At 42.8% G+C, this 27,976-nt stretch overlaps 1 protein-coding gene across 4 annotated transcripts in view; it reads right to left on the bottom strand.

The window, feature by feature from the left end:
- Positions 1-27,976, bottom strand: part of TNIK (TRAF2 and NCK interacting kinase) — a 381,644-nt gene that overhangs the window by 59,209 nt on the left and 294,459 nt on the right. For all 4 annotated transcript variants that reach the window (XM_081301723.1, XM_081301721.1, XM_081301722.1 and 1 more), the window contains exons 13-17: positions 15,439-15,549; positions 14,533-14,619; positions 13,141-13,329; positions 4,021-4,185; positions 1,190-1,429 (exon numbers count right to left, since the gene is read on the bottom strand). In XM_081301723.1, coding sequence (XP_081157849.1) covers positions 1,190-1,429; positions 4,021-4,185; positions 13,141-13,329; positions 14,533-14,619; positions 15,439-15,549 — 792 coding nt within the window. The remainder of the gene's footprint in view (positions 1-1,189; positions 1,430-4,020; positions 4,186-13,140; positions 13,330-14,532; positions 14,620-15,438; positions 15,550-27,976) is intronic.

Below are 27,976 nucleotides of genomic sequence, written 5' to 3' on the forward strand. Positions count from 1 at the left end.
GTGAAGGAGAGTGACCACAGCGGTGCTACCATCAATTCAAGTTAAATATTACTACTGCTATTTTCACTTTTTCTTTTCGTAAACATGAACATTTGAAGAGTTGAAAGAGTCTAATTTAATTACTAAAACTTAAGTATCTGAATCAATTTGGAGTTTACTCCACCTTTACAAATACACAGCTGTACGTATTTAGAGTGGACCAATAGCTTCCACTTTCCGTCTCTCTGACGTACCTCATTTGTCACATTAATCTTTGCTCCTAAGTAACCTTTTCTGATGGCGCTTCTGCTTCAATAAGAGGAGGACACCACCAAAAAAAAAAAAAAAAAAAAGCCATCATTCGCTGTTTTCATTTTCAAAATAATGGAATTCTGCTGTAATATTATACTATCTTTTTTCATAGAATTAATGATGGCATTGTTTCCTGGAAATTGTGGGAAATTCCATGTCTGTCACAGCTCTCTGCACTGAGTTCAGGAGAAAGGGGATTCCTGAACTAGGAAGAATCTAATGTACAGATGTTTTCAGTATTTTGAAAAACATGCTGGTTGTTTGTAGCCCAATTACAGTCACAGTCCAGAACATTTCTGGGAACTAACAATGAGTTGGTACAGGAGAACAAAAGAACTTGAACTCAGGACTATTCTGTCCAGTGGAAAGGCTGGTATTTTACCCTAAAGTTTCATCCTTAGTAATTAATCAGGGCTGGAACTGAATTGTGACTTAGCCTAGAAGAAGCTGTCCTTACATGGAGCCAACCAGAAGTTTGAAAGGGCAAATAGCACCTTCTGAATTCCTGAAATCTAGTTTTACTTTAAATGAATGTTCTACTTTTTATCTGGATGTTTTCAACTTGTCTACAAGTAGATGTGGTCATCATTGGAAATATCCATTATTCTATTTTTAATATGGATAGTAAAGTGGTCTGGAATGCTTGGGTTGAGAGCGCCAATTCTGGTACAGGACACATACTTCTAAGCCATTCAACTGACCTGAGTCTCAGCTCTTTTGGGGAGATGACAGTCAGAAATGAAAAGTGATAATCCAAGTCACAGCTTGGGAATGAGGAGGGACCAAGACAAGTATGAGGAGGGAGGAAGTCAGCATCACCAGGCTTTTCATGGTGGGACCAGTGGTGATGTGCTCATGACCATCATGATGGGGATGATGGTCGCGATGGTGACATTACCTTTGGTGGAATGTCTTCTTCCTGTCGTAACCAAGAGCTTCGGTCAAACTTCTCAATACGAGTGGGGAGAGGAGGGTTTTCGGAGGTGGGGTCCGAGTTTTGGCGTGGCATCTCCACGCGGTGAGAGGTGACGCTCAGGGCCTCCTGAAACCCGGAGAGGCCCTTCGTGGGCTGCTCATGCACTGACTGGGAGGCGGTCAAGGCAGGTCCCTGGGATTTTACAGCTACCAGCTGCGGGATCTAAGCACAAACCAACATCAGAGCAACATTATTAGAAGAAGATCTGCCAGTGTCTCAATCAGTTGAAGGAGGGGAAAAAATTCCAGGGCCTGAGAATTGAATTACAGGGTCCATCATGCCCACAGCACACTTTAAACAGCCCTTCAGAATCTCCCATCTAGAGCAATGTGTAGGGCTGAATTGGAGTTTTGGCAACAAGTTAAATGGCTTTCTGAGAAGCCGTGGATCATGTGATGCTAGTGACAATAGCTGTATTGGCGAGCGTTTATTGACCAGCAATCTATTTACGCACTTCTCTTCTAACATTACAAACTTCCTCCTTTAAAACACCTAACTTTGAGAGTGTTGTTGCTCTGTAAAAGCAGGACTGCTCTAAACTTCTTGTCAACTCACTGAGTCCACCATGAGGTGGACACAACCATTTCCCTCATCTTACACATGAGCATCATAAGATGCAAAGAGGTTAAGCCACATGGTGAGTCCTCAGCTGACAGGTGCTAGAGCCTGGATTGGGACCTAGTATCTAATTCCCATGGCCCACATGCCTAACCTCTGCATGTCCTGCTTTCTGTGCTGCTGCCTCTGACCATCTACAGCATTAACCATCGCTTGGCACCAGGATGTGTCTTGTGAGTTCTAAGTCTCACCACTGGCCATCTGGTGATATTGCTTGTGCAGACAAGACATGCAGTCTTGAAGTGATACTGGGGGTCCTTAAGAGTAATCATCAGAACCCAGGGCACTGGTTACCCCTTTATCATAGCACTGTTCACACTTCATTATCTTTAATGATTCTTTAACCCAACACTCCCATTCAGGAAGCTCAGTTCCCTGGAGACCCGAGCTACGCCTGTCATGCTGAGTTTAGCTCTGTGTCCATCTATGGAAGGTGTTCCATAGATCTTGGCTGAGAAAGAAATCTAGAGAGCTTTCTAATCAAACCATGAATTCAACAAGTGTTTAGTATCTGCTTTGTACAGGACTTGTCAAACTTGTCTAGTCTGAAATTTTAGTTGGCATGTTATTAATGACAATTTGGAGAGAGTCCTCAAAGCCCAGTTCCACTGAATGTTAAGGCTTCGATCGGAATAGAATCAATGAAAATTTCACCAATGCTAAATATCATCACTAAATACATTAAATAGGACTTAAAACCAGAGCACATTTAAAAAATATCTACTGCAAGACACAAACTTACTTTAAAAATAACCTAAATCAATCAAAAAAAATAAAACCAAAAACTGAGGCATGTGAAAAATATTTCCCCCAATTAGCTGGTATAAAATATATTTTTCATTTTCTGGTCACTTTTAGAAAGAAGTGTCTTCTCCTAAACTCCCTATTAACAGGGGGAAAAATAAACCTTATAAGGTCAGAGTTGGGGGTTTTAAAAGAGAAGTTCTTGTAAAAAATGTATCCTTTTGAAGGTAGGCATAAAAGCATTATGTACATAGAAAAACAACCCAGAAGAAGCTATGTTGAGATGGCTGGTTCTCAAAAGTCTTGGATGCCATCTATTAGAGGTGAACTTAAATCACAAAGAATACTTGATTTTATCACTGCTCTTTGAACTCCTGTTCAGATAGTATTCCATATTTCAAAAGTGACCTTAAAATACATTGTGGAAAGTCCTAACACAGGTGGATGCCTGGAAGAAATTCTAGACAGGTGTAAAAAGCTGCATTACCTATGTCTTTCTATGGAATTCCATGCTCTGTTTCACTTCATATTCCATTTCAGGCGTATTTAATTTAAAAGTCCTCTAGAGCTTCCAGAAATTTTCTCCTTTCCTAAAAGTGAAATAATCTCTTTTCCTCACTGAGTTGCTTAAGACAGTGGTTTGCAGACTCTAAAGGCAGCAGAATCACTTGGAATTCTTGTTAAAATCATAGACTGCCAGGCCCCACCCAAGGTGCTGAGTGGGGCTGGACGTTCTTTAGTTCCTGGGTGATGCTGAAGCAGTTGGCGGGTGAGCTTGCTGGGGGAAACGGCTGGCTTAGAAGACTCCGTTTTACTATGCCAAGTTCATTTAATTTTTCTAGGTTCAGACTCCAGTGCAAAATACGAAGAAACAAAAGGCTCTCTCTCTGTGTGTGTGTGTGTGTGTGTGTGTGTAGACCTCAAAGGTCTATAGGAATTTTAGTCTTGGTAATTATAACCAAAAAGATTTTTGTCCTCACCTTGCAAAACTCTTAGGAGTCTTCAGAGGAGCCAGTTTACCAAGAAGGAATGGTGTGGTTGACTCCAAGTGAAGGGTGGTGCTTTTTCCTTTCTCACTCTTTCCTCTATCCTTCAAATTCAGTGGAACTTTCTATGTTGCTATATAACTTTGACATTAAGGGTTGTCATTTGACTGCTCCTATGCCTAAATCCATGTTATAATCCCGTGGGCTTTTTGTTGTTGTTGTTGTATTTTTTTATACCTTAATTTTATTTGTTTATATGTGGTGCTGAGGGTCGAACCCAGTGCCTCACACATGCTAGGAAAGTGCTCTACCACTGAGCCATAGTCCCAGCCCCCCCCCCCCCTGGGCTTTTACTGAGTTTTATCATACATCCTAATGCCCAGTGAAATAAAGAAGAGATTATACCTGGGGATCAACAGGTCTGAGCATAGGGGGTGTCCGAGCAGGCTGAACCCCACTAATGCTGAAGGACTCCGACCTCGGGGGCAGATTGGGGTCAGATATCCTGTTGGCAACCTTGTGAGGCATGGCAGGTGAACTCTGTCGGTTCAGCCTTGACCGTTCTTCTACCTAGAAGCCAAAGGAAAAGAGAGCCTCAATGGATAGAAGTTAATTCATTCCCAGTAAGGATTTTCTGTAGTCACCTGCACAGCCATTTTTGAGTCCCTCTGATCAATTCAAAGAGCCATGAGTCTTCCTTTCTGCTCTGCTTCAAAAATTTGCAGAAAGCTTTAATTTAATTTTTTTTTAAATGTGAGCAAACACTATGGCACCAAAAATAACAAAAAACAAAAAAATGCAGAACTCTTGAGCCATAACCCGTTACCTTGTATTACTGCAGTTAGCTGAGCCTACTAAGAGCTTATCTTACATTGATTGGAATAATATCTTGCAGGTTGGTCACAAAGCCATGGGGTTAGCCAGGGAGACAGTCTGCACCCTAGATGATCAAAGGGAACTGCACTAGGCATTAAGATTGCTTGGGAGAAAATAGAAACTTGGGTTGGGTTGACTCATGGGACGAGGAGGGAAAGAACCATGGGAAGGGCTGGCAGAGAGTGAAGTTGAGTCCATGAACCCTGTACTTCTTCACACGCTTCTGATAGGCATGTGGGTGTTCCAGGCTGCCCCCTTAATGAGCACCGCCTGTCTTAAACAGACTCCCTGTATCATTTTCTTTTTCTCTCTTTAGGGCTCTTTCTCTTCAATGGTCCCTCCCTGCTCCCTAAAATATGCTGCTGCTCCTCATTCTTTCCATTCCCAGCATGGCCTCCCCTGCCTTGCTCTCCCCTCCTCCCCTCTGCTCTCCACACGTGGCAATGTCCTTGCCTCCACTCCCCCTCTCTCTCCTCCAGCCCTATCCTCTCAGGCCACTTCATTCCCTTGTCATTCCCTATCATCTAGGGTCTCTTTCAGCCCAAAGCAGGGAACAGACCTTAGGCTCTTCACAGGGAAGGTTCAATTACCCCACAGTACATATTTAGGGCAGAATGACTATCGCAGAGGACAATCTTGAAGAAAATTTTCGATTTTTAGACATATACTGTGAGACATGATGTAAGATCTTACACAACTTCAAGAGGCCTCAGTTTTTCCTTTCAGATCTGTCTTTCCCCATCTTTATCTCCTATATTTCTTCAGGGTCAAGCTAATTGTCCAGCTTCCCAAACCTGCCAGGGCAATGCTGCCCTTCTCCTCTCCCTGATGACTCCTCAGACTGGGCAATTAGTTCTCTTTTGCTGACTCAATATTCAGTTCTGTCTGCACAGTTGTACCATGTTATTCATTTTACTCCCTGATTTGAAGTAAAACTTTAAAAATGCTGTTCTCTCCCATCCCTTGCCCCATTTTGGATCTTTCTAGAGGCAGACTCCGTCTCATATACAAAATAAGTTTGTTAATATTTAAACATGGTAAGATAAGCCAATAGGAAAGAACCCTTCTGCCCCACTAAGGGGGTAATGGGAACATCTCATCTCCCACCATGGCTGTGCAGGGAACATACAGTTGCATCCAGTTGGCTTGAGTTTTGAGATTCCATGTCCCACAAACTCACCACACACCAAATGAGATTAGCTGCAAAAAAGCCAGGAATATAAACCAGAACTGGTATACTTCATGTGTGCATGCATACCAAGTATTATATCAGCAATCATTATTTGATGATTGCATCGAGCAAAAGAATAAAGCAACCCTGATACAAGACCACAAAGAGGAAAGAATCCCACAGTGACAGCAACACATAAAGTGAGACGAAGGCGTGTAACATACTGCTTTCCAAATGCCAGACACCTGGAAAAGAAGGCGAATATTTCTAGACCACTGGAATTAGTCAAATATCAGCCATTTTCTTATTTCCAGGGAATATTGTTAATAGATGAATGACAGGTACAAGTCCCTCTTTTTTTTTTTTTTACAGACATTAATCTCTCTTTATTAAATTCAAAATCCAGAACACGTATTACTTGGAAATACAGGTTGATTATCCCTACAAGTCCCTCTTAACATCTGAACTCTTACTATACAAACCATTTATGTCTGAGCTCAGGAACCCAAGAATTTCAGACACACATCAGATGAACACCTGGCTGTCTGCACTCTACCCACCTGTTATCCCAAATTCAGAAACCAAATTTATTCAGAGTGAGGGGATACTTGTAATTAATATTATTTTTAACTCTAAAATACATTTAGTTTAAAATACACACTAAGACGCAGCACTTTAAAAAGCAATAGTAGAAAAGTCTGCCTCTAAGACTCCATCTTGAGCAAAGAAATCACTTTTGAGATAAAGAATTCCTTTAACCAATGACAGCAGAAAGCTTCCAGTAAAACAAGTGTTCCTGCTTATAGACCCACAGGCCACCCGGGGGTCTAAAACTACACTAGAAAACAAACAGGGCAGAAAATTGGGTGCTGATTTTCACAGGCAGTTAATGGATTTGATTGTTGTGTATAAATGTTACTAATGCACTTCTAGAAGAATTTCCTATGCTTTCTCTCACTTAGTTTATGGACTAAATTCTACCATTAATATGTTCCAGGCATAGCATTCTAAAAGGTATGGTCTAAATAACAATTTGTTACACTTTAAAAATTATTTCAGGATGGGTCCAGTGTGTTGTGATTTCCTGGAATTGAGTGTGTCCAAAGAAATTTGAAAAATCTATGAGAAGGCTGTAATAATAAGGTATCTGGCTACACATTTTACCTCAAGAAAATCTTGTCTTAAGGTGTCTGGGAAGGCAATGCTGCATAGAACTTACACCAAAGGATCACCTGAAGAATTGGAGCAAAGATACCAAAAACAAACACTGGAAATGGTGCTTCAGAGGGAAAGCTGGATGGTATATTTGGAACACGGTCCTTCTGAATATATTGAAACCAGGCAAAAAGGCCTCTCCCCTGATTTATGACAATGTATGTCTACTAATTAGAGATAGATATGAGAAAGAGACAAAAAAAAGAAACAAGTCCCCTCTGCCTAGAATAAGCTTATATATGATTAAAAACTGGGGCACAATCAAGATATGTTTCAATCTGCCTGAGGATACTCAGAAAATTCTAGTAGCAGAGCATCTGCTGCAACTCCTGTTGCCAAGACGTAAAATATCAGGAACATTACCCAAAAGAGATTTCTAGTAAATCTGATAGAGTGTCCAGGTTCTAGATGATAACAACAAAAACCCGTTACAAAGGGTTTCTTGTTGATGGGATTACCAGTGAACACAGAGCACAGGATTAGCAGAGATTGATCATATTTCACTATCAAAGCAATTTCTTTTTCTTATTAAAAGAATCATTTTACCATGTAAACTAAAATAACTTTAAAGAGGCTTGGATTACCTCTGCAAAAATACTATACTATTTACTACAGCCTTACAGAGAGAAAGAAAAAACTGGTCTCAGAAATACAATTCTACTTCAGGAAGGGCTGAGCTGTCCACTGGGCATTATGGGGGTGCCAGACAAGGCCTATGAGATGCAGAAAGGCTACACAAATATAGAAGATCAAAAAGTAACTCTTTTGGGAGGGTATTGGGGATTGAACTCAGGGGCACTTAACCACTGAGCCACATCCCCAGCCCCCACGATCCCATTTTTTCATATTTTATTTAGTGACAGGGTTTTGCTGAGTTGCTTAGGGCCTCATTAAGATGCTGAGGCTGGCTCTGAACTCGTGATCTCCTGTTTCAGCCTCCAGAGTCACTTGGATTATAGGCGTGCACTACTATGCCCAGCTAAAAGTAAATTTGTTGATTCCAAGAGTCATAAAACAACTTCAAAATAAATAAAAATGTTTACACATGTAGAGGAGAAACATTCTACCAATATCAATTATCAAACTGGCTTGTATATTTGAAAACAGTCTGTAGATTGTTTCACTTCACAATAATGAATATTTTTTGAGGTTTTCTAAACAAAATGATAGAAGTAGTTTCAAACATGCAGACAGTTAAATATATTTATGTCATTTTCATAATATTTTATATGATGTTGGGTACACTGGGTCTACACAAGCCTTAGAAGGTTTTACTTAATTGCTAAATTCAGCATACTTGTATGAGAATTTTTTTTTCTCTTACTGAACAAAATAATGTGTTTTCTGTATTTTACTGGCAATGCTAGATAAAGGGAAAAAAGTCAATAAATAACTTCTAAGTGCTCATTAGATACTTTGACCCTGTGCTCACCAGCACATAAAAGGTGAGTCATATGGTTCTTTGGCAAAACCACAAGGCAGATGTTTACTGGGCAAGAAGGATCCTCTCTTCTCCAGGGCACCTTTGAGCATAGAAGAGACTCTCATTCCTGTGGAATGTTTAAAATGCAATCTTGTCTGAAGATAAGGGCTAGAATGACTTTTCTAAGGTCCACTCATAACAAATATTCCAAGAAAAAGTATAGATCCCACTTGAAAGGAGCACATAACTTAAAAGTAGTGAAGCAAGTCCTTAGCAAAGTGCTTATCTATTACTGGGGAGAGGTGAGTGAGGTGATAGACATGCATGTGAATCAGTTACGTGAAATCCAAATCAGAAACAACAAAGACAAAACATTCCTTGTGGTTGCAGTGGCCTTGGGAATTAAATGTGAATCCATACTTGATTTGCATTGGTACCAGAGTTTCAGTGTCAACAGACACATGAGACTGCCCTGATCCTTCTAACTGTGAGGCTGGAGGTGCCCAGGAAGTGCATCTCAGGAAGGCCCCAAGACTTGCCCAGGCCACACTGCCAGGAAATGGAAGAACATAAACTCAAAGGTGCTCCCCACTATTTGGGTCCAGGTTTCTTTAATGTCAAATCTTAAGAAATATAAGCAGAAACTGAAGAACAATAAAAGCAGAGCTGCAAACACTCATAATTTGGAAACCTCATATATAAAGTAACTCATATAAAAATGGAAAAAAAATCAGTGCACAACAGAGAGATCCAAGTGTAGAAGTTTTTATATAGAGATTTCAAGGTCCAATGGGATGATGGGAAATAAAAAGCTATCTTGGCCCTGATCAGATCATTGTTTGCCAAATAAAACTATAGCCAGATGACTGACACGCATGGCGGAGAGAGAACATGATGGAGTGTTAAAAAAAATTAAAATACTATCTCGTGCAACACTATGTAAACAGAGCATTCTGTCACTGTTGGGTGTGAGGGCAATTTTTTTTATGTATTTGGGGAAGGAAGGGGGGGTGCTACAGAGTTACTACCAGGCCCAGACAATCACATGCCATTTTAAGGTACAGCAGGAAAAAAAAAGGAATCCCAAGGTCCAAAAAATGAGAAAAAAAGACCTTCAAATTTTCCTGAGGTTCAACAGAACATCATGCTTCTGTTTTCACAGAACAAGTCTGACTTTCATCCCAATCCAGAAATAGTACAGAATTTGAAAGCAGGTGCAGGATGGGGGGCATGACCATCCCTATTCTTTTAATTCAGAGACAACTTCCTTCCTGGCTGAAATCTGAAAAGCAAAGCCAATGTGACATTCAGGACAGATGGAATACTCAGGAAAAGGAGGGAAGGAAGAGCACAACACGATTTGTAAATGATCAAGCATTTTCATTTGCTCAGAGCGTATCCAGTAAGAAGTGGGAAAGATAATGAGATGCAATGATCACTTCTCTTTCACAAAATGAAGAACGAAGACAAAGAGGATGAAGCATGACAACACTATAATACCAATGAAAAACGGTTGCTCTGCAATGAGCAAGATAAGAAGTGGATGGAAGGGTAATCAAAGATGAAAAAAATATCCAACAAGAAGCTTCAGAGCTGAGTTAGGAAACATGCTGGAGCTGATTAATGAAGAGGTTGCAAGTGGGTAGAAGATGGCTAGGTAGTGTCTTCCTTAGCACAAGGGCCGAAAATGTCCAGACCCCATGTCACAGGAGAGAGTGGCGTGGGCACAGCTGCCTCTCTTCACTGCTGAGGATGTCTTCAAATTTATATCCTGACAGAAGATGCACTTGAAAAGTTCTCTTTACCTCCAGAGAGTTTAACCCAAGTTTTCTTATCAGGACATAGTTAAAACACTAAGCTATAAATTCTGTTCATATTTCAAGTCTTGAGGCATGTTATTGTTTGACTACTTTGAGCCCCACTCTCCTTCCTAGTATAAGAAATGAGATCTGAAAATAATGAGTTAGAAGAAAAGTTCGTACATGGCTGATGAGAAGCACTACAAGATCAAGAAGATAAGAATTCTCATGTTCATTTTATTCCCAATTTAACGAAATTGGGTGTTCAAAAAATGATGAATCAAACCAAAGAAGGCTCTGATTTGTATACTAGTTGCTTCAGTCCCAAATTTAGCACGGTCACTTTTTACCATCTAAATAATTTTATTTCTTCTAAAATATAATCACCCACTCTAAGACTTGGGAATAGTTTGATGACTAGATGCAGGGTTAATTGGAAGCTGGAGTATGTTAACCACACCCAGGAGGAGAGGATTACATGTGAAACTCCCAAAGGATTCCCCACATGTGTCTGGAAGTGCATGAAGCCCAAAGGAGGAACACCAGGGGACTGGGAAGCCAGGGACCTTGGAAGATGTCACCCACCAGAGGTGGCACAGACTTAGGCTGGCCAAGGACCCTCACATCAGGAGTGCTTGATGACACAGCCATGCCGTTTGCACGCCCAGCAGTGAGGTTTCTCTTCCTGCTAGGAGCCTGGCTAGGAAGCATAGGGAAATTAGGAGGTCTAGAAAATGGCCTTGATGACATCTGCAGAAACTTGTCCCCAGGGATGCCAGGGCTCCTGAAAGCTTGGGAACTGTGAACTTGTTCTGAATAGAGAGGACAGGCCAGGAAGTTTAATGATGAGGACAAACAGCACCCAGAAAACAATGAAGCTAAAGTGGTCAAGTTCAAATCAGAATAGACTGGGTAGAGGCCGAAGGGAGGAAATGGAAACTGTTCCACGCTGTCCCATCTTTTCTGGTGCATTTGTGCATGAGGGAGCTGCCTAGGGGAAAGAAGGAATTCTGGGATGCTTTGCAAGGAATCACAGTCCTCTTGGATGGAATCTGAAGGTGTCTGTTTTCTAAAGTCATGCTTAGAGCTGGGAACACTGAAGGCCTGGTGGTCATGCATCAAGGAGAAGTCATTTAGTGACGCAGCATTTCTTAGGAGAGTAAAGACACAGGAATTCATGCCCCTCCTGTCCTGAGGTCCATGGGAGTGTCTAAGGCCCTCCTTAATTGCCCTAATGGGCAGGTGGTGACTTGTCATTTTGGAGATGTTAGGAGAGGACGCAGAAATGACCTTAGACTCTAAATCTTGAGTTGGGCTACATCCTTGGGAGCGAGATTGCTTTGGCCATCTCCCTCCAGTCCTTGAGGTTTCCTGAGGTTTCAGTTGTTCTTCCAAACCACGTCTAATAGGGCAAGCTGCTGATCCATCCTTCTTCCATGAGCGACGCTGAAACAGGAGTCTTGATCTGGAATTGTGAATTCCTGTGGGTGCTACTGGCATTAACTTTGTGGAGGTCAGTTTTTCAGCTTTCTGAATACCTGCCACAGTCAGGCTCTGTGAGTCTGGTCTAGCTGGAGCTTTTGACTTGGCATGGCTAGAAAGTAGTTTGGCAGTGGAGGAAGACGGCGCACCTCTGCCAGCCAGGAAGCGAGTCAGCTGCTGTTTAGCAGCATAGTGATTCTGCTTAGCTGGAAGAACAGGTGGATTATTAAGGGGTCGCTGCTGTACCTGGGAGTAGGATTACAAAACTGAGTTACTGATCTAAGAGAAAGAGTAGCTGTTATAGACAGAGGTAAATATGGATCATGTTTACAAATGTTAAAGGAAAGTGATGAAAAATGTACTTCCCCTCGTCAAAACTAATCTTCTGTATGGACTTAATTTTTTAAAGATTTTAAAGATAAAAGTTATTTTGTAATAATGCATGATAATCATGAAGGATTTTAAGAAGATATGGAACCACAACAAAGTTTAAAAGAAAAATTCAGTTTTAAAAAAAATTTCCACCTTCCATTAACCACCATAATTAACATCAAGATATCATTTTCAGCATTTCCTATATACAGGTAGAATAGGTTAGAAAAACAAAAAGAACTGTTTTTATAAAAACAGGATCTTATATAAGAAATCTAGTTCTGGTAATGTTGTTGTCTAGATAATTTGAAAAAAAAATTCTAGCTATAAATATCTAAAGAAGTTAGATAAAAATACAAAGTAACCCAAAACATCCTTTTAAGTGACAAGCTATGTTCACAAGAAAATAAAGGAAGTCACTAGGTGCCACAAGTAATAACAACTGAAAACCAGGGTGTCATGTACAGGAGCAGACACAGTGGCTCCCTGAGCAGTGGCTGATCTTGGCTAGAGCTAGTATTTTGTTTGTTTCCTTTACCCATTTCATTATCACCCTTTTTTCCCTCTCTGATCCAAACAGTTTTTTTTTTTTAATCACATTTTTAAACCAGCTCATCACAGAACTAAGTTGCTAAAAACCCTCCCTTACTCTAGTCGTAGAGCAAATTCAGGACCATTACTTTGGAACTACTGGATAACTATGAGTGACCTCTGGTCACTACTGAGGTCCATTGTGCGCCCGCTGTTGCACAATGAACAGGGTAGTATTAATGACAATACCCACGTGTTGTCCAGGCTCCAGGTACAGACAGTAAATGAGTTTTCCCACAATCTCCCAAGCCCTAATCCCACTCTTCCAAGGAGAAATCAGTAAAAAAAAAAAAAAAATTCCTTCTGCTATAACTTCAGCTGGACTCATATAAGGAAAAGTATTTTTCTACTTCCTGTTTTATTTACAAAACCCCACTATGACCACAAAGACACACACACAAAATAGAACCATAGCAGAGTAAAATGCCTGGCTATTTCTCTACAGAAAGGATGTTGTGGTTCTTCCAGTGGCAAAAACTGTGTCCTGTGATGAGCTGTCTTCCAACTATGGCATGGAGCGGACTCTGCACTTCTGAGGGATGCACTCATGCAGGGGAAAGCCTGGCTGGAGGGCATGGCTACCCTTGCTTGCTTACCTCCTTGGCCCATGCTGGCTTCTCACTGGGGCTGATCCCTTCTTTGTAGTGGTACAGTGGCTTCTTCTCTATGGGTCTCTGCTCCTGACGCTGATGCTGAAGAGAAACCAAGTAGTCTCTCTCTTGCTTAAGCTGTCTTTGCAGTCTTTCTGCTTGTCTCTGTTCTTCCAATTGTTTGCGCTTATACTCCTGCCCAGACCAGGAAAGATGAGTTTAAAAAAAAAAAAGGCCAAATCATCCCAGAAAAAACCACTGGGCAGTAGTGATGAAGCATGCAGTGACGCAAAAATCTAAGCAACAAAGGACCTTACACGTTAATAGAAATACAGGAGGATGTCAGGTATGCACAGAAATAAACTCCAGTTTGGGGTTAGTATCCACACAAGAATGTGTCATTTAAGGAGAAGACTGTCATTTTAGTGGCAATCCTACAAACTACCACCACATTCAAAGTGACTTGTCCCTGATGAATTGCAACCGAGAAAATGGCAGTAACAAGGACAGTTGGATGGTCAGCACACAACCTCCATAAGTAGCCAACCACTTCCTAATTTAGTAATTAAATCATTCAAACATGCATAGTTAAGTACAGAACTAAAAATAAACATAAATCATCTTTTGTTTAATAAACCTTAGACGAACAAAAGTCATTAGCAAGCTTAAGTACAGGCTAAAAAATATCAGTTCAGTTAAAAAAAAATACACCAAGCAGCCCATTTGGAGAGCAATGCAATAATAATAAAAAAAAGTACTTCAAGTGGACGCCGCATGAGCAGGGAACACAAAATGTTCCCATCATAAGGGTAAAACTAATAGTCTGCAAATGAAATATGACTGCAGAGCAGAGTGGGTTCTTATGGAAAAGGTGCATTTTGCTGTGATTATATTCCAGCATGGTGCAAATGGTCTCAAAAATTACTCTGCAATAAACACAGTGGGTCTCAAAAGCAGTCTGAACTTATAATAAGGCTGGATTCATGTTAGAGTTTCACAAATAGATGGATTTAATAAAGAATGCATAACAATTGTATTAAAAGTATTAGGCCTCGGCAAATTGGGTCAGGAAATGCATTAAGTTTCTGTGAGATTTTCCGGTCTTCAAGGCTTGGAGAACTGCCCCCCTCCTTTTATTGGTAGGATACTGGGGTGCTTTACCACTGAACTATATCCCTGGCCCTTAGCAGTCTGTGCTTGCTAAGTTGCTGAGATTGGCTTCAAACTTGCAATACTCCTGCCTTGACCTCCCAAGGAGCTGGGATTATAGACAAGTGTCACCATGCCCAGCACCTTCTTTGGAACTGCACGCGCGCGCGCACACACACACACACACACACACACACACACACACAATGGATACAGAGCAGGACAGCTGGCTCGTGGCTTTCCCATTACCAGAAGTAGAGCTTGTTCATGCAGTAGCTGCTGCTGCAAGATCTCTAACTGTCTCTGCTCCTCCTCTAACTGTCGCCTGATGTATTCCTGGAGAGGTAGGCAGCAGAGAATTCGGAGGAAGAGAAAGAAAGAAAGAGAGAGAAAAAGAACCAGTAATTTCAAAGGTGACAAGTGCTGCAAGAAAAGTAGAGAAAGAAGGAGGGGAAAAAATACCCAACACCCTTATCAAACAGGAAGAGTTTGCCAAGCCAAAGCCAAAGCCTTTCAACATAGTCAGAAGCACCAGCCCTCTGCCTACAACAGCTGACTGAGATGGCTTGGCATTTTACTGTTACTACTTGGTTTTAATAAACCCACAGTTACATTTTAAAAGCTTTCCATTCCAGGTTCCTCTCTTTATGGAGTACCCAGAATTAACAATGCTATAAAGTTCTAAGGCTCTTGTGCAAGCAGCAGGTGTAAAGCAATTGTGAAATGCCATCATGCACCGTCTTTGCAATGGAATCCTCCTGCAGGCTCACTTGCTATCAGAATATGATTCTAGCAAAGAGAGGGGTCTGAATCAATGCACAGGGAGTACAAGAGAGGAAAACCTCCCCTCAAGCACTGGAGGAGTAGGGCTTGGTTTGTTTTTCATGCTTCAGTGCTACCTTCCCATCAGATCCCCAGGGCTGTGAATCTGAAGACTCAGGCATGTCAGGGGACTCTGGCCTGGGTAGGGAGCAAGACTGAACCAATGGCCATTGCCAAGGCTGTGCTTTTGACTTTTTGAATAGGTGAGAACAGTTGCTGGAGAAAGAATAAAAACCTTAACCGAGAGTCCAGGAGAAGGTGACCCACAACATGAGAGACACGCGGTGGTCACATGGGGACCAAGCCTGGAACTCCCATCCTGCTGCATGTTACCTGCTCATGTTCTGCCCGCCTCCTCTCCTCCTCCCGGCGCATCTGCTCCTCGTAGTGCCGGCGCTGCTCCCTCTCCTGCTGCTTCCTCAGTTCCTTCTCTCGCCTTTGTTGCTGTGGGGCCACAAGCAGACAACCATGATGTCAGTGGACACGAGCTGGGAGGGGGCAGGGTGTGCTGTAAGAAACCAGCTGGACATGGACATGAGCACCTAGGGAGAGATGCCAACTGCTCCAAGGCTCTGTGTGTCCTGGGCTACTGGGGGCACAGGGCAGGGAGGGGGTCATGCAGAACACCTGCCATTTACCATGAGAGAAGACTCTCACCAAGGAGTTCCTGTTATGTGCTTTCCCAGGAGTGGGTGGGTTTTCAAACCAGGGCTAGGAAAGGCCAAGGCTTGACAGCTGCTTATTACCTATCATCAAACTATTCATAGGATTTTCTACTGTGCTATGTCATTCGATCTTTTTGACACCACAAAACAGAAATATTTTATAGAGAATCTAAGAACCAGAGGAGTGAAGGGCACATTCAAGACTATACAGTAACCAGTAACACTAATGGCTAAGGGGGAACAAAACTTATTAAGTCCCACCCAGGCCAAGACTCTCATATATCAAGCTGCCTCTGTTTTTAGAATTATTCCTTTGTAAGCATCAACTTCTGCTTCTGTCACAGTAAAACCTTATGCTCAGGGACATCATCATGATCACTCAAACCACTACCGAGCCCCTGACACTGGACAGTGGGTTAAGTGCCTTAGATGCTTTATTTAATCTTCACAGGTCTTCGGAGTTAAATATTATACTATTATCCCCATTTTATAGGGGAAAACTGAGGAACAGGGAGTTTAAGTAATTGTTCAAGGTCATGCCCTTGTTCAAGGTCATGGCCCTTAAATAGTGGAGCTTGATTTCAAAGTCAGCAATGTGTCACCAGCATCTAAGCTCTTAACATTGTATCAGATGAAGGGAAAAGAGGAGTGACAGAAAGATCTGGCCATTAATTGTACTCTCAGAAGAGAGAACATTTTAGGGGAAGTTCAAATGAAGCCAAGTGGTTATAGGAGCTGATGGTTCTCAAGTGGGGGTGGTACTGTTACCCATATCTGGTCATACAGAACTGTGGGGGCATGGGAGGGTTTTTTTTCAGGTTGTCCCAGTGACTGAGGAACATGATTGGCATTTACTATGAGGGGCCAGAAATGCCAAAAATATTGCAGTGCATAGGACTGTCACACAAAACCAAGTATTTCCCCATACAACATATCCTCAGCACCCATCTGAGAAAGGCTACAGGCCTTTTGTGTCAGATCGCTGTACTGGCACTGAGATTTGTTCTTTAAATACAAGGTTCAGAAGGAACAGACCAAGGGGCCCACTCCCTTGAGAGATTCTCAAGGACCCTTCACCGTGTGGCTATGGAGGCATGAGGTTCCTGGGACAGAGTGGATCATAACCATCTCACACTGACAAGCCAGCTCTGCACAACCAGAGAAGGAGCCTTGAGCAAAAGCTCACTGTGAAGCCCCAGCTAAACCAACCACAGATTCTCAAAATGCCAAGAAGCCCCCAAAGCAACTTTCCCACTGTAGCCCTCACTGCAGTCCTCCATATCCACCATCTTCTGGGAACCTCTGAGTCTTGGGAAGTAAGCTGCATCATCGAGAGTCAACATCTATCATTTCCAGATTGGTGAGCAGTTGTCCATCTTAGATTACAGGTAACAGGGAGCCACTGGAGGGAGGGCTTGCTGCAGCCAAATGACACGATCAGATGTGCATTTTCAAAATGGCCCCAACAGCCATGGGAAGGGGTCAGGCTGGAAGATGAAAGGCAGTATGAAGACTTTCTCTGGGTGAGGTAGGAGGTGACGGGGTATGGAGGAGGTAGCAAAGGCAGGCTGTGAGGGTGTTTCACAAAGGCCGCCTTTGGAGATGCGGCCAAAAGGAAGGAAGACTGAAACCTATCCAGATTCCAGTCACTCGAATAGGACTGCAGTGGATGCCAATTGAGAAGCAGAAATCAGAAACAAGCCAAAATAAAATGGGCAGAATTTGGTGATGACGGGCATGTTTGAGAGGGTGGAGCTCCTGGCCATGGGGCATACTAGATGGTATGACAAAGAAGAGCAGGAAAAGCAGGAACTCATTGGTACCAGACCAGCAATTATTTGTTTTATAGAAAAACAACACTGGAGGACACGCGGAGAAAACATCATCATAGGAACCGACTGAATAATTTGGATTACAGACCCAAAACAGAGACGTTTCCAACACTCAACAGAAGTCAATCAGTGCCAGCCCAGAGACTAAAATAATTATGTGTACAGATCTGTCTCCTGGCAGGAAATAGCCCTAATTTATCTAATATTTCAAGTTGTTTTTGTTTTTTTTTTGAACTCCAACCATTGGTCTCTTTCTTGAGGGAGAAAAATTAAACCTTCTGAAGATTTAGCTTTTTTTTGGTGAAGAATTTGTACATTTTCAACCCCTCTGCCAGGAATCAATACTGTTTTATAATTACATGCCAGGCAGGTTCCTGGGCAAGGTGTATACAGTATTGATTACAACTCAAGAGGGTCTGGCTTCCCAAGTACTCCACAGTTTTGGAGGAAGACACTCAAAAGTGACTAATAATTAAGAATGATCTCACTCCAATCAGCCACTGCTGACACATGGAGGCATATGCCCGGGCTACAGTTCCTGTGGCGAAGCTGGAAAAATAAATTACTTCCTCAGTCTTCTAAGGGCACCCTGCCAATTTCCAGCTGCTATGTCTCAATGTTGGTGTCTTTCCTGGAAAGATGTTTGCTCTCTCTCCTCCTGGGCATGGGGGTTTTGAGGGGACATATCAAAACATGTCAAAGAAAGACCAGGGCTCCAAGCAGGCACTGTTACAGAGCTCCAATGACTCTTGTTTGAAGCAGCTCCTTGAGGACAAGGCCCATGCTTGATTCTCTCTTAACCCTCCACCTCTCGCACAGGGCTTGGCTATACATCAAGGTTTGTTGAACTGAACAGAGTTAAGAAACTTGGGGCCCCAGAGGACGTGAGTATCCCCTTACATTTTTTGTGGCACTTTTCATCCAATCAATACTTACAGTTTATATCACATCATTACCAACTTCACAATCTAGGTTGAAAGGTGTCTCCATTTCAGGTTTTATCTCCCACGATTTCTCACTCTGGGCTGACGTCACTGATGTTTGCCGTATTGAATACTGCACTAGATAAACAACAGCCTGCAGAGCTTGGGACCAGGTCCTTGCCTTTTTATGCCCTTCCTTAGCCCTTACTGGCCAGAACATCCTTTTATGATGAGTACATATAGGACATGAGAATATGTATCTAAAAAGATAGTCACCTATAACTAGTGCTGGCAAGGTACCCATTTGCCATCTTAAAGAAAGATAGAAAGATAAAATAAGGGAATAAGAGTCTAAGCTGGAATGAATGGGGCAGGGAAGACTCAAACAGTATTTTTAGATTATATTCAAATGATGTATAACATTTATAGTGGTCCTTCTGTCAATTTCTCTAAAACTCTTGATAGGTTCTCCATGGCCGAGAAGTTTATTTTCATCTAAATCTTCTTGGAAGCATTGTCAAAAGGGATATCCCTTAAAATTAGCCATCTGGTGGGCTCTTATAAGTTTCTAAGTATATTTTCCTGTTTGAGGGGTGATTGATAGCATCTATCCTGTAATTTTTTTTTTTTTAGGTTAAAATAGCTGTTGCCTTACTCTATGGAGTCGGTCTGTAGGATCTTTTAGCACCTGTTGTCTTCAGTTAGTGTCCCACAAGAATGACTTTTTTGGGGGAAATTATGATTTTTCCCCATGGATGTTCTCCTTGGGATACCTCCAGGTGGAGGCGTGGTCTGTACTATCAAGTGAACAGGTTAGTTAATTGTAATGAGGAAATATTAATCCTGTCTCCCTGCTCAGGGGACTTCCAAAAGTAACACATTTATTCCAAGTTGACCCTGCAGCATTTTTGCTCTTTAAATTCTTGCCAGAGAATACCGCCTCAACCCTTAAGTACAAACATTCTTACTAAAGGCCTGGTTGTAAGAAATCGCCCTCACGGATGTTCATCACCAAGGCTGTGAAATGGTCCTCCTTTCCTTTTGTAATGCCCTTCTTAGATCATTTTAGATCAGCAGAAAGGTGTGCGCCTGCACCAGGGTGCTCTAGTTCTTGGAACAGTGATTTTGATGAACTGTAGTGCCAAAAAATGGCATTTTACAATGTCATGGGAATAGCTGAATATGAGTAATCACTGTGTTTATGGCAGGAATATTATCCCGAGCCTTCAAAGCAGAATCCACCCAACCACTCCTGGACAAGTGTGCAGGTTGTCAGTGGCCCCAGAAAACTGCCCTGAGTGACTGGTTTGCTCTTCTCTGATGGACAGTACAACTCCCAACTCCGGGCTGCTTGAGTTTGCCTCTTTTCTTTGGTGCTAAGACTCTCAGGGTTGGACTGGGGCCACCTCAGGCAACTGCGCTGGATACCATGTCATGCAGGCATGCTGTGAGCCCACCCTGCTCCTGCTTTCATTTTATTTTCTTTCCCACTTTATGTTCTACTTTCTTTCCTTGTGTATTTTGTGCACAGTGGCTGGAGTAAACTCTGTAGACTACCTTAAGTCCTCTTTTTAGGATGTCATGGTTTAGATATGAGGCGAACCCCAAAAGCTAATATGTGAGGAAATGCAGGAGAGTTTAGAGGTGAAATGATTGGGTTATAGCCTTAACCTAATCAGCGTATTAATCTCCTGATAGGGATTAACTAAGTGGCAACTGAAGGCAGGTAGGGTGTGGCTGGAGAAGGTGGGTACTTGGGTACCCTTGGGGTATACATTTTGTCCTTGTTGAGGGGATCTCCCTCTCCGCTTCCTGGTGCTATGTTCCCAGCTGCTTTGCTCTGCCTCACACTTCTGCCATGATGATCTGCCTCATCTCAGGCCCTGACAAATGAAGTCAGCTGTCTGTGGACTGAGACCTCTGAAACCATGAGTCCCAAATAATTTTTTCCTCCTCTAACTGTTCTTGTCAGATCTCTTGGTCGCAGCGATCAAAAAGCTGACTAAAACACAGAATGATGAAAAGTCATAAAGAAAGACATAAATAAATAGAAGAAAAAGAAACTTTGCCCTGGGCCTGTCTTTTACACACACCCCATTTCTGATATCTGGACTCAGAGGTAACATCTACATTTGAGAATGAACATCTGATAGCTGCAGTGTCACATGTCATTCCAGGAGGGCAGAAGGTGATAGTGAGGGGAAGAATGTGTGATCAGAAACAGACTAGATTCTGGTCCTGCACAGCCACTAAGGTGAACACTGAAGACCACATAGCAGTGTGCTCTCCAAATATTTGTTTAAAAAATGAGGGAATGTTTTATGACCTTGAATAAGTCACCTCCACCCACACTTTCCATGAGGGGGTCACATCAAGTAACCTTGTGTTTATTCCAAGAGCCTGAGCAAGGATGTGCTACCTCACAAAGCAAAATTCTACTAGCAATTCAGAATAAGAAGTGAGAAAAAGCAGAATTCTGAGTTGCCCTTGGGAGCTTCTCTTGTTTTTCAGCTTGGGTGACCTCCTGGAAATGGTGAAAAAGGGACCCTACTGTGAGTGTGGAAGACCTGGCTTGGCCTCCAGAGGACAGGAAAGCAGCCTGTGCCGCATCACGTCGAGCTCCTTGGGAAGTACCTCAAACCATCCCCTGAACACAGGGGCTCTGTTCAAAGGCACTAGGAATGAAAGGACCCAGTGTGGTCTTTTGAATGGACTGCACATCACACATGCTCCTCGCTTTAAACAGGACAAGTCCATACAAGTTGCACAGGAGCTGTATGTGTGACATGAGGTATTCAAACTTCTGGGCACTTCATTTGTCCATTTACCAGTTGCTAAAGTTGCAGCTTTGGAAAGACCATTGCAAACCAACCACTGCAGGGCAAGGACATGATTCCTTGCAACCCAAACTGGGATTCCAAATCATCTATTTTAGTAAGACACGAGAATGATAAAGCAGTCATCCTCTGAATTCATTACACAGCAACATAATGAAATAAAAAATAATAATAAGAAGATAATAATCATCATTGTCAGTAAGAACAAATAGGCAGAGCTTCCTATGATGGTTCTGAGCCCTTATTCCTATTAGCACATTTAATTCCCACCACAGCGCTTTGGGATAGATACTACTAAGTCATCACTCCCATTTGACAGAAAGGGAAATCAAGGCACACTCAGGCCAGCATGTTGCCCAGTTGGTAAGGGCTAAGCTAGATGTACTCTGTGTCTGGCTCTGGCTGTGCCGCCACTATGGATTTGCAAGAAGTAGGTTGAGGCATCTGCATATCCAAAGTGAAGGATGTTTTTTTTGCTTTTTCAAGTGGCCATTTTCTCTCTCTGATTTCACTGTACCCTCTCATTTCTTCACAGAAACAACCAGAGAACACTAGTAAAGCTAGACAGGCTAGATAGATGTCATTCCTTTCTCTCTGTATCTACTTTAATTAGCTGCCTAAACGAAGCCTTTTCTTTGCACTCCCAGGGCAACTTTTGATGCACAGGCAGCCCCATGGCCAAGTGCTATCAAGCACACACATGCACAAGTCAGTCTCTGTGCTCCAAGAAAGAGAGACAAAGGTGTTAGCTGCCTGAGCCTCGGGCTGTCTTAATGAAGAATTCTGTTCTGCCTTTTCTATGGATGCTAGTCCATGTGATTAGTCACCAGCTCCTTAGCATCTCTGAGCCTCTGTTTCCCCAAGGAGAACAGCTACTTGGGTTTTCCTGGGCATCACAGAGAGGGACAAAAATAGCGCGATTGTAATACCTGGTGCTGATGGCTCTGCAGGACAGTGCACAAGTCAGGTGCAGTCGAAAGCCTCAAATTCCTTCTGTCATGATTCCAAAGCCTTTGAATGAGCCCTTGTTATAGGTTTGATCTGAAATGTCCTCCCAAAGGCCCATGGGTTGAAGGCTTGGTCCCCAGCTTTTGGGAGGTGGTGGAAACTCAAGGAGGTAGGGCCTTGTTGGAAGAAGCAGGTCATCAGGGGCATAACCTTCAAGGATCTCAGCCTTTTTCTCTCTTTCTCTCTCTCTGCTTCTTGGCAATCATTAGGTAAGCAGCTTTGCTCCACCATAGGCTCTCTGCCATGATGTTCTGCCTCACCATAGGCCCCTAAGAGTAGAGCCAGATAACCATAGATAGAAAACTCTAAAACTGTGAGCCAAAATAAACCTTTCCTCCCTTTAAGTTGTTTTTCTCGGGTATTTTGCCACAGAAACAGGACAGCTGACTATTGCAGAGCCTCAGATGCAGAGTGTTATGATGCACGCTGAGTGTTATTAAGCATATTATAAAGCCAGTTTATTAAAGAGAGGGCCACTCCAGCACACCTGAGATGATACCAAAGATGTTAAATTATATCATATTTAGAAAGAAACGGGTTGATGTTTGGAGAAGAATAGGATTATTACCCTAAAACATTTCAAAGAATGATGCGGAAGGCATTTTAGTTTATTTGGAATAATTGGCATCAATGCAGAGCTATCACAAGGACTTCAATCAACAACAAGATACATTTTCTAATATTAGAAGGTACCACATCAAGTCCATGGATGTGTAAGGCAAGATATGCCAAACAGGTTAAATGACCCTGTTTGAAGAATACTGTGTCTCAAAGGGATTCTTGCTTTCAGAGAAGAATTGGTTCAGATCACTTTTGAAGTCCCTTATGTTTCATAGGCTCTATGATTCTATAAAACTGCTCCCTGAAAACAAGAGTTGAGATGAAAACAATTCAATTTAAATGTCATGTGAAATAATTCTTTGAGTGAAACTATTTTGTTGTCATAGTTCTGTGGTTATAAATAAGAAGGAAAACTGTGGAATACCAGAAACATAGACTAGGTCTAATAAAAAAGGCTCCATGAAGACCCTGGGCCATGGAAGGCAGGTGTGTGGTGCCCAGACCAGTGGGCACTGGAAGCAAACCCTAAATCCACGGGAGGCATCCTGGAGAGGGGGGAGGGCAGCAGCTGCCTAACTCTAAGGGACCAGTCTGAAATGCTTTGAGTATAAAATGCTTTCTCATTCCTTAAAAAATATAGGAAGAGATCTGGGCACAAGGACTTCAAATCTTAGCAGCATTTTAAACTACGGCGTAGGAATTTCATCCCAACTTCCTCAGTTTGGTGGGATCCCGGGATGGGCAGATAAGGCCACACCTCCTGTTGCAGGGCAGGCAAGTGAGGACAAAAAGCCCCTCTGGGATCTGCTGGGAAGCAGGGTTCCTATGTCCACACAGACAGCACGCCTTCCTGAAGCACGAGTGTGATTCAGACATTCATGTGACTGTGACGACTGTCAGAAGCTGTGGGCAGGCCCCATCCCAGACAATGAGCATCCACTTTGCCAGCCTGGCTCCCAGTGGTTTCCTAATTTCTGTTCAGCTACCGAAATAACAGAGCAAAAGCCCAGCAAGGAAGTCATCCGGCTTTGTGCTGATGCTAATAATGTCTAGGAACAAAAGGCCACTCTGCCCCTGACCAGCGGGCTGCAGCTCACAGGACATACTGGGATGCCTAGAGTTAATGATTAAGTGACATAAAGGCTGCTTCTCAGCAGTGCCAATGAATTAACACTCCAGGTTCTGAAGTGGAATTATCCTCACAGTGCTTTCTTCTGGCTGAGGGCCTCAGTGTGTGTCCAACAGGTGGAAAAGCAGCATGGGTGAAAAGCTACACTGATTTTCCTATTTCCTGCTTTGCCCACTGAGCATGCTCAGACTGCATGCAACTGGGAACCCTCACCCTGGAAAGACAAGATGTAGGATAGGAACAACCAGGCTGGTAATGGGAAGTAAAGATTCTTCCCTTCATGCGCTACCCTCTTTTTGAACTTATTTAGGTATTTACCAGGTGCCAGGTACTATCCTAAATGCTTCATATATATTAACTCACTATCTGTAATTACTAGCCTATTTTATAAATGGGCAAATTTAGACATAAAAAAGTTATGCCTGGCTCAAAATGACAAAGGCAGTAAGTGGCAGAGCTAGGATTGAAACCCAGGTAATCTCTGACTGGACTGCCTGGTGCCCACCTTCCTGGTAAAAGGATCACTCTGGAGATGCTGTATCCCTAGTGCCCTCGAAACTTACTATTCAGACAACATAAGATCTCTTATCTTCTTTTGGGGTTTGTTTAGATACTGGTAGGAGATGAGACTTCGTGTAGCCATTTGGTGGCAAAAACGGGATCATAATTACACATGTTGGAAATGATGGCAAGACACACTGGAGAGAGCATCCATTAAGAGGCAAAGTATCTCCAGGGGAAGTCCTCTGGGCTTCCCTGGGAAGAGCTGACTTCTCAAGGTGGCAGCTGGCCCTGCTAAGTGGGGTACAACCACAGGCAAGGATGGGGATGCTGGCAAAAGGAACAGCAAACAGACAGACACAAAGGAAGGGCTGCTCTCAGTCCCTCAAAAGAAGATGGAAAAGTCCAGGTTTTACAGCAACCAGGGAAGGTATGTAAGGGCATTAAGGAAAGCGGGAATAGAAAAATGCTGTCTACACAGAGAATTGTTAAGATAAAAACTAACAATACTTTGCAATTATTGTTTCCAAAATAATAAAATATTCACCTAGCAATATCAATCCATTTCTTGTGTCTGGCATTGTGCCAGGTTACTATGTATATGGTTTATTTTTTTCTCAAAATTATCCTGGAGCTGGGCACAATGGCGCACACCTGTAATCCCAGTGGCTCGGGAGGCTGAGGCAGGAGGACCATGAGTTCAAAACCAGCTTCAGCAACTTAGTGAGGCCCTAAGCAACTCAGTGAGACCCGAAATAAAATGCATAAAAGGTCTGGGGATGTGGCTCAGTGGTAAAATGCCCCTGGGTTCAATCCCCAGTATCAAATATTATATATATATATAATCCTGCAAACTAAATATCACTGTACTGTATGTACATGTAAGGAAGGTGAGGTGCAGCAAGGTTGAGGGGTTTTCTCAAGCTTGGCCTCCTGGCCTGCAGTGCTGATGAACTTTACTTCTGCACTAACTTACCAGCTAGCCAATTAAAAACTATTAGATATTTTTTCTCTTAATGACATAACTGAATTCCTCTTAGCACTGTAACAATATTCTTCCTAAAATATGAAAAGATGCTTACCTGTTGGTAAACATCTTTTAATGAATTCAAGAATTCTGCATTGCAGGACATACAGGAGCTCAAACTTCGAAAACTCATTCCTCTTGATTTTAGTCTAAGGTACCCATGTCACTAACTATAGCAACTTCAGAATGTAATGCTGAGGTTCTGAGGCTTTCTATGAACAACCTCAGTTATGCTTCCTCTTGGCCTCATAAAGCAAAGGCTATTGTCATTCCCAGGTTTCCAAATGAGGAAACTGAGGCACAGGAATGTGAACGGATGTTCACATCTAAGGAAGAAAGCTGGGACTGGTCCTTGGCAGTCTTGGGGTCTAGAGTTGCTGCTCATAACCAAAATCCTACTTTCCTTCCAACATATTTTAATTCACACCCTGTTGTCTAAGAAGTTTGAGAGCTTCAACATGTGTCCTGCATGGTGACTCTTCAACAGACGTGTAGCTTCCCTCTGCTCTTCTACTTTTTGGTGGGGATGGTGGTCGGGGGAGGGGGGTTGTCTCAGAGCATCTGGGAGAAATTACTTAGGTTCAACAAACACATGTTTACTCTGGTGACTTCCCTGGGTCTGGCCTCCAGCTGGATAGGTTCTGTGAGACCATCCGGTTACCCCAAGTGCAAAGCAAATGCTAGAGAACATGAGCAAAAGCTGATGACAAACGGATAAGCACCTAGCCACCAAAGGTCTCCAAACGTCCTTAGCAACTTTTGGGCTGAATTAGACACATCTTTTAAAAGTAAGATCTGTGTTATGGGTTGGATGTGAGGTGTTCCCCAAAAGTTCATGTGTGAGAATGCAAGAATTTTCAGAGGAGAAATGATTGGATTGTGAGACTCTTAACCCAATCAGGGAATTAATCCCTGATCAGATTAACTGAGTGGTAATGAGAGGCAGGTGGTTGGAGGAAGTGGCTAATTGGGGGCGTGGCTATGGGGTATATATTTTGTATCCAGAGCTGGAGTCTCTCTCTGCTATATGATTACCATGATGTGAGCTGTTTCCCTTTGCCACATTCTTCTGCCATGATGTTCAGCCTCACCCTGAGCCCCGAGGAAGGGAGCTGACCTTCTCTAGACTTAGATCTTTGAAACTGTGAGCCCTCAAATAAACTTTTCCTCTTTAACAGTTGTTCTGGTCAGAGCCTTTAGTCACAGCAGCAAAAAAGCTGACTAAAATAATCCTTCCAGCTCTTGGCAGTGGGTAAAGTTCTTTCCATTTTCCTGGATAATCCTCAGGATGGCTTTGGTGGTAGACATAAGCTTGGCCCAGGAAGTGGGGATGGAAGAGGGTGGCCAGGCCATGCTGGGAGCACACAGTGCCCTCAGGTTCAAACTGACAACTTTCACTGCCTGAGAGGCTGCTCCCCTTCCCACAGAGAGGAAATGACAGCATTTTCTAGAGAGCACTACACAGAAACTACATGTTAAGTTTTGTCATTGTCACTGAAACCAAAAGGTGCTGCTGTCTTACTTGGTCTTTGGGTAGCATTCTGCAGAGCTGGCCCCTTCAACTCACCCTCATGCTGAAGCTTCAGTTTTCTTTACTGGCTTCTCTCCCTCTGAGTTCCCAGAGCTTAGGCCCAGATTCTGTCCACTTCTCAATGTATACCTGTATTACCACCAACCAACACTTCCCCTGCTTTCCATCCCAGCCCCTCTTGGGTGGTTGTATCATCCTAAACCAACTGCATCCTGGGCATCACCACGTGCAAGCTCATACGTGTCTCAGTCTCATTACGTCTGAACTGGTCTTTCTCTTCTTCTCCCACCCACATGGCCCAGTCCAACATGGGGGAACCTTCTGCCACTACTCGCTCTCCTTCATCTGAGGACTAATCCATCATCACGTCCTGCATGTCCCAGGCCAGAGCTGCCTCAATCCCCACTCTACCACCAGGCGCACAGAGCAGCACCCCTCTCTGGACTAATTCATCTCCCCACCCACACTTACTCCCTTCCCATTGCTTTACTTGCAGTAGCCACAGTTTCACTTTCCACAGGTAGATGCGACTGTATTCCATTGATTGGAATGGTTTCCCCACTCTTTTTAAAATGAAATTCAAAAGTATCTGAGTTGGGCTGGGTTTGGTGGCATATACCTGTAATCTCAGGGACTCAGAAGGCTGAGATAGGAAGATCCCAAGTTCAAAGCCACCTTAGCAACTTAGTAAGACCCTGTTTCAGAATAAAACAACAACAACAATAATAATAATAATAATAAAAGGGCTGGGGTCTGGGGTTATGGCTCAGTGGTAGAGCACTTGCCTAGCATGTGTGAGGCACTGGGTTTGATCCCCAGTACCACAAAAAAATAAACAAATAAAATAAAGGTATTTA

Source organism: Spermophilus citellus (genome assembly GCF_964194105.1).
Source record: "Spermophilus citellus genome assembly, chromosome: 7".
Classification (NCBI taxonomy): domain Eukaryota; kingdom Metazoa; phylum Chordata; class Mammalia; order Rodentia; family Sciuridae; genus Spermophilus; species Spermophilus citellus.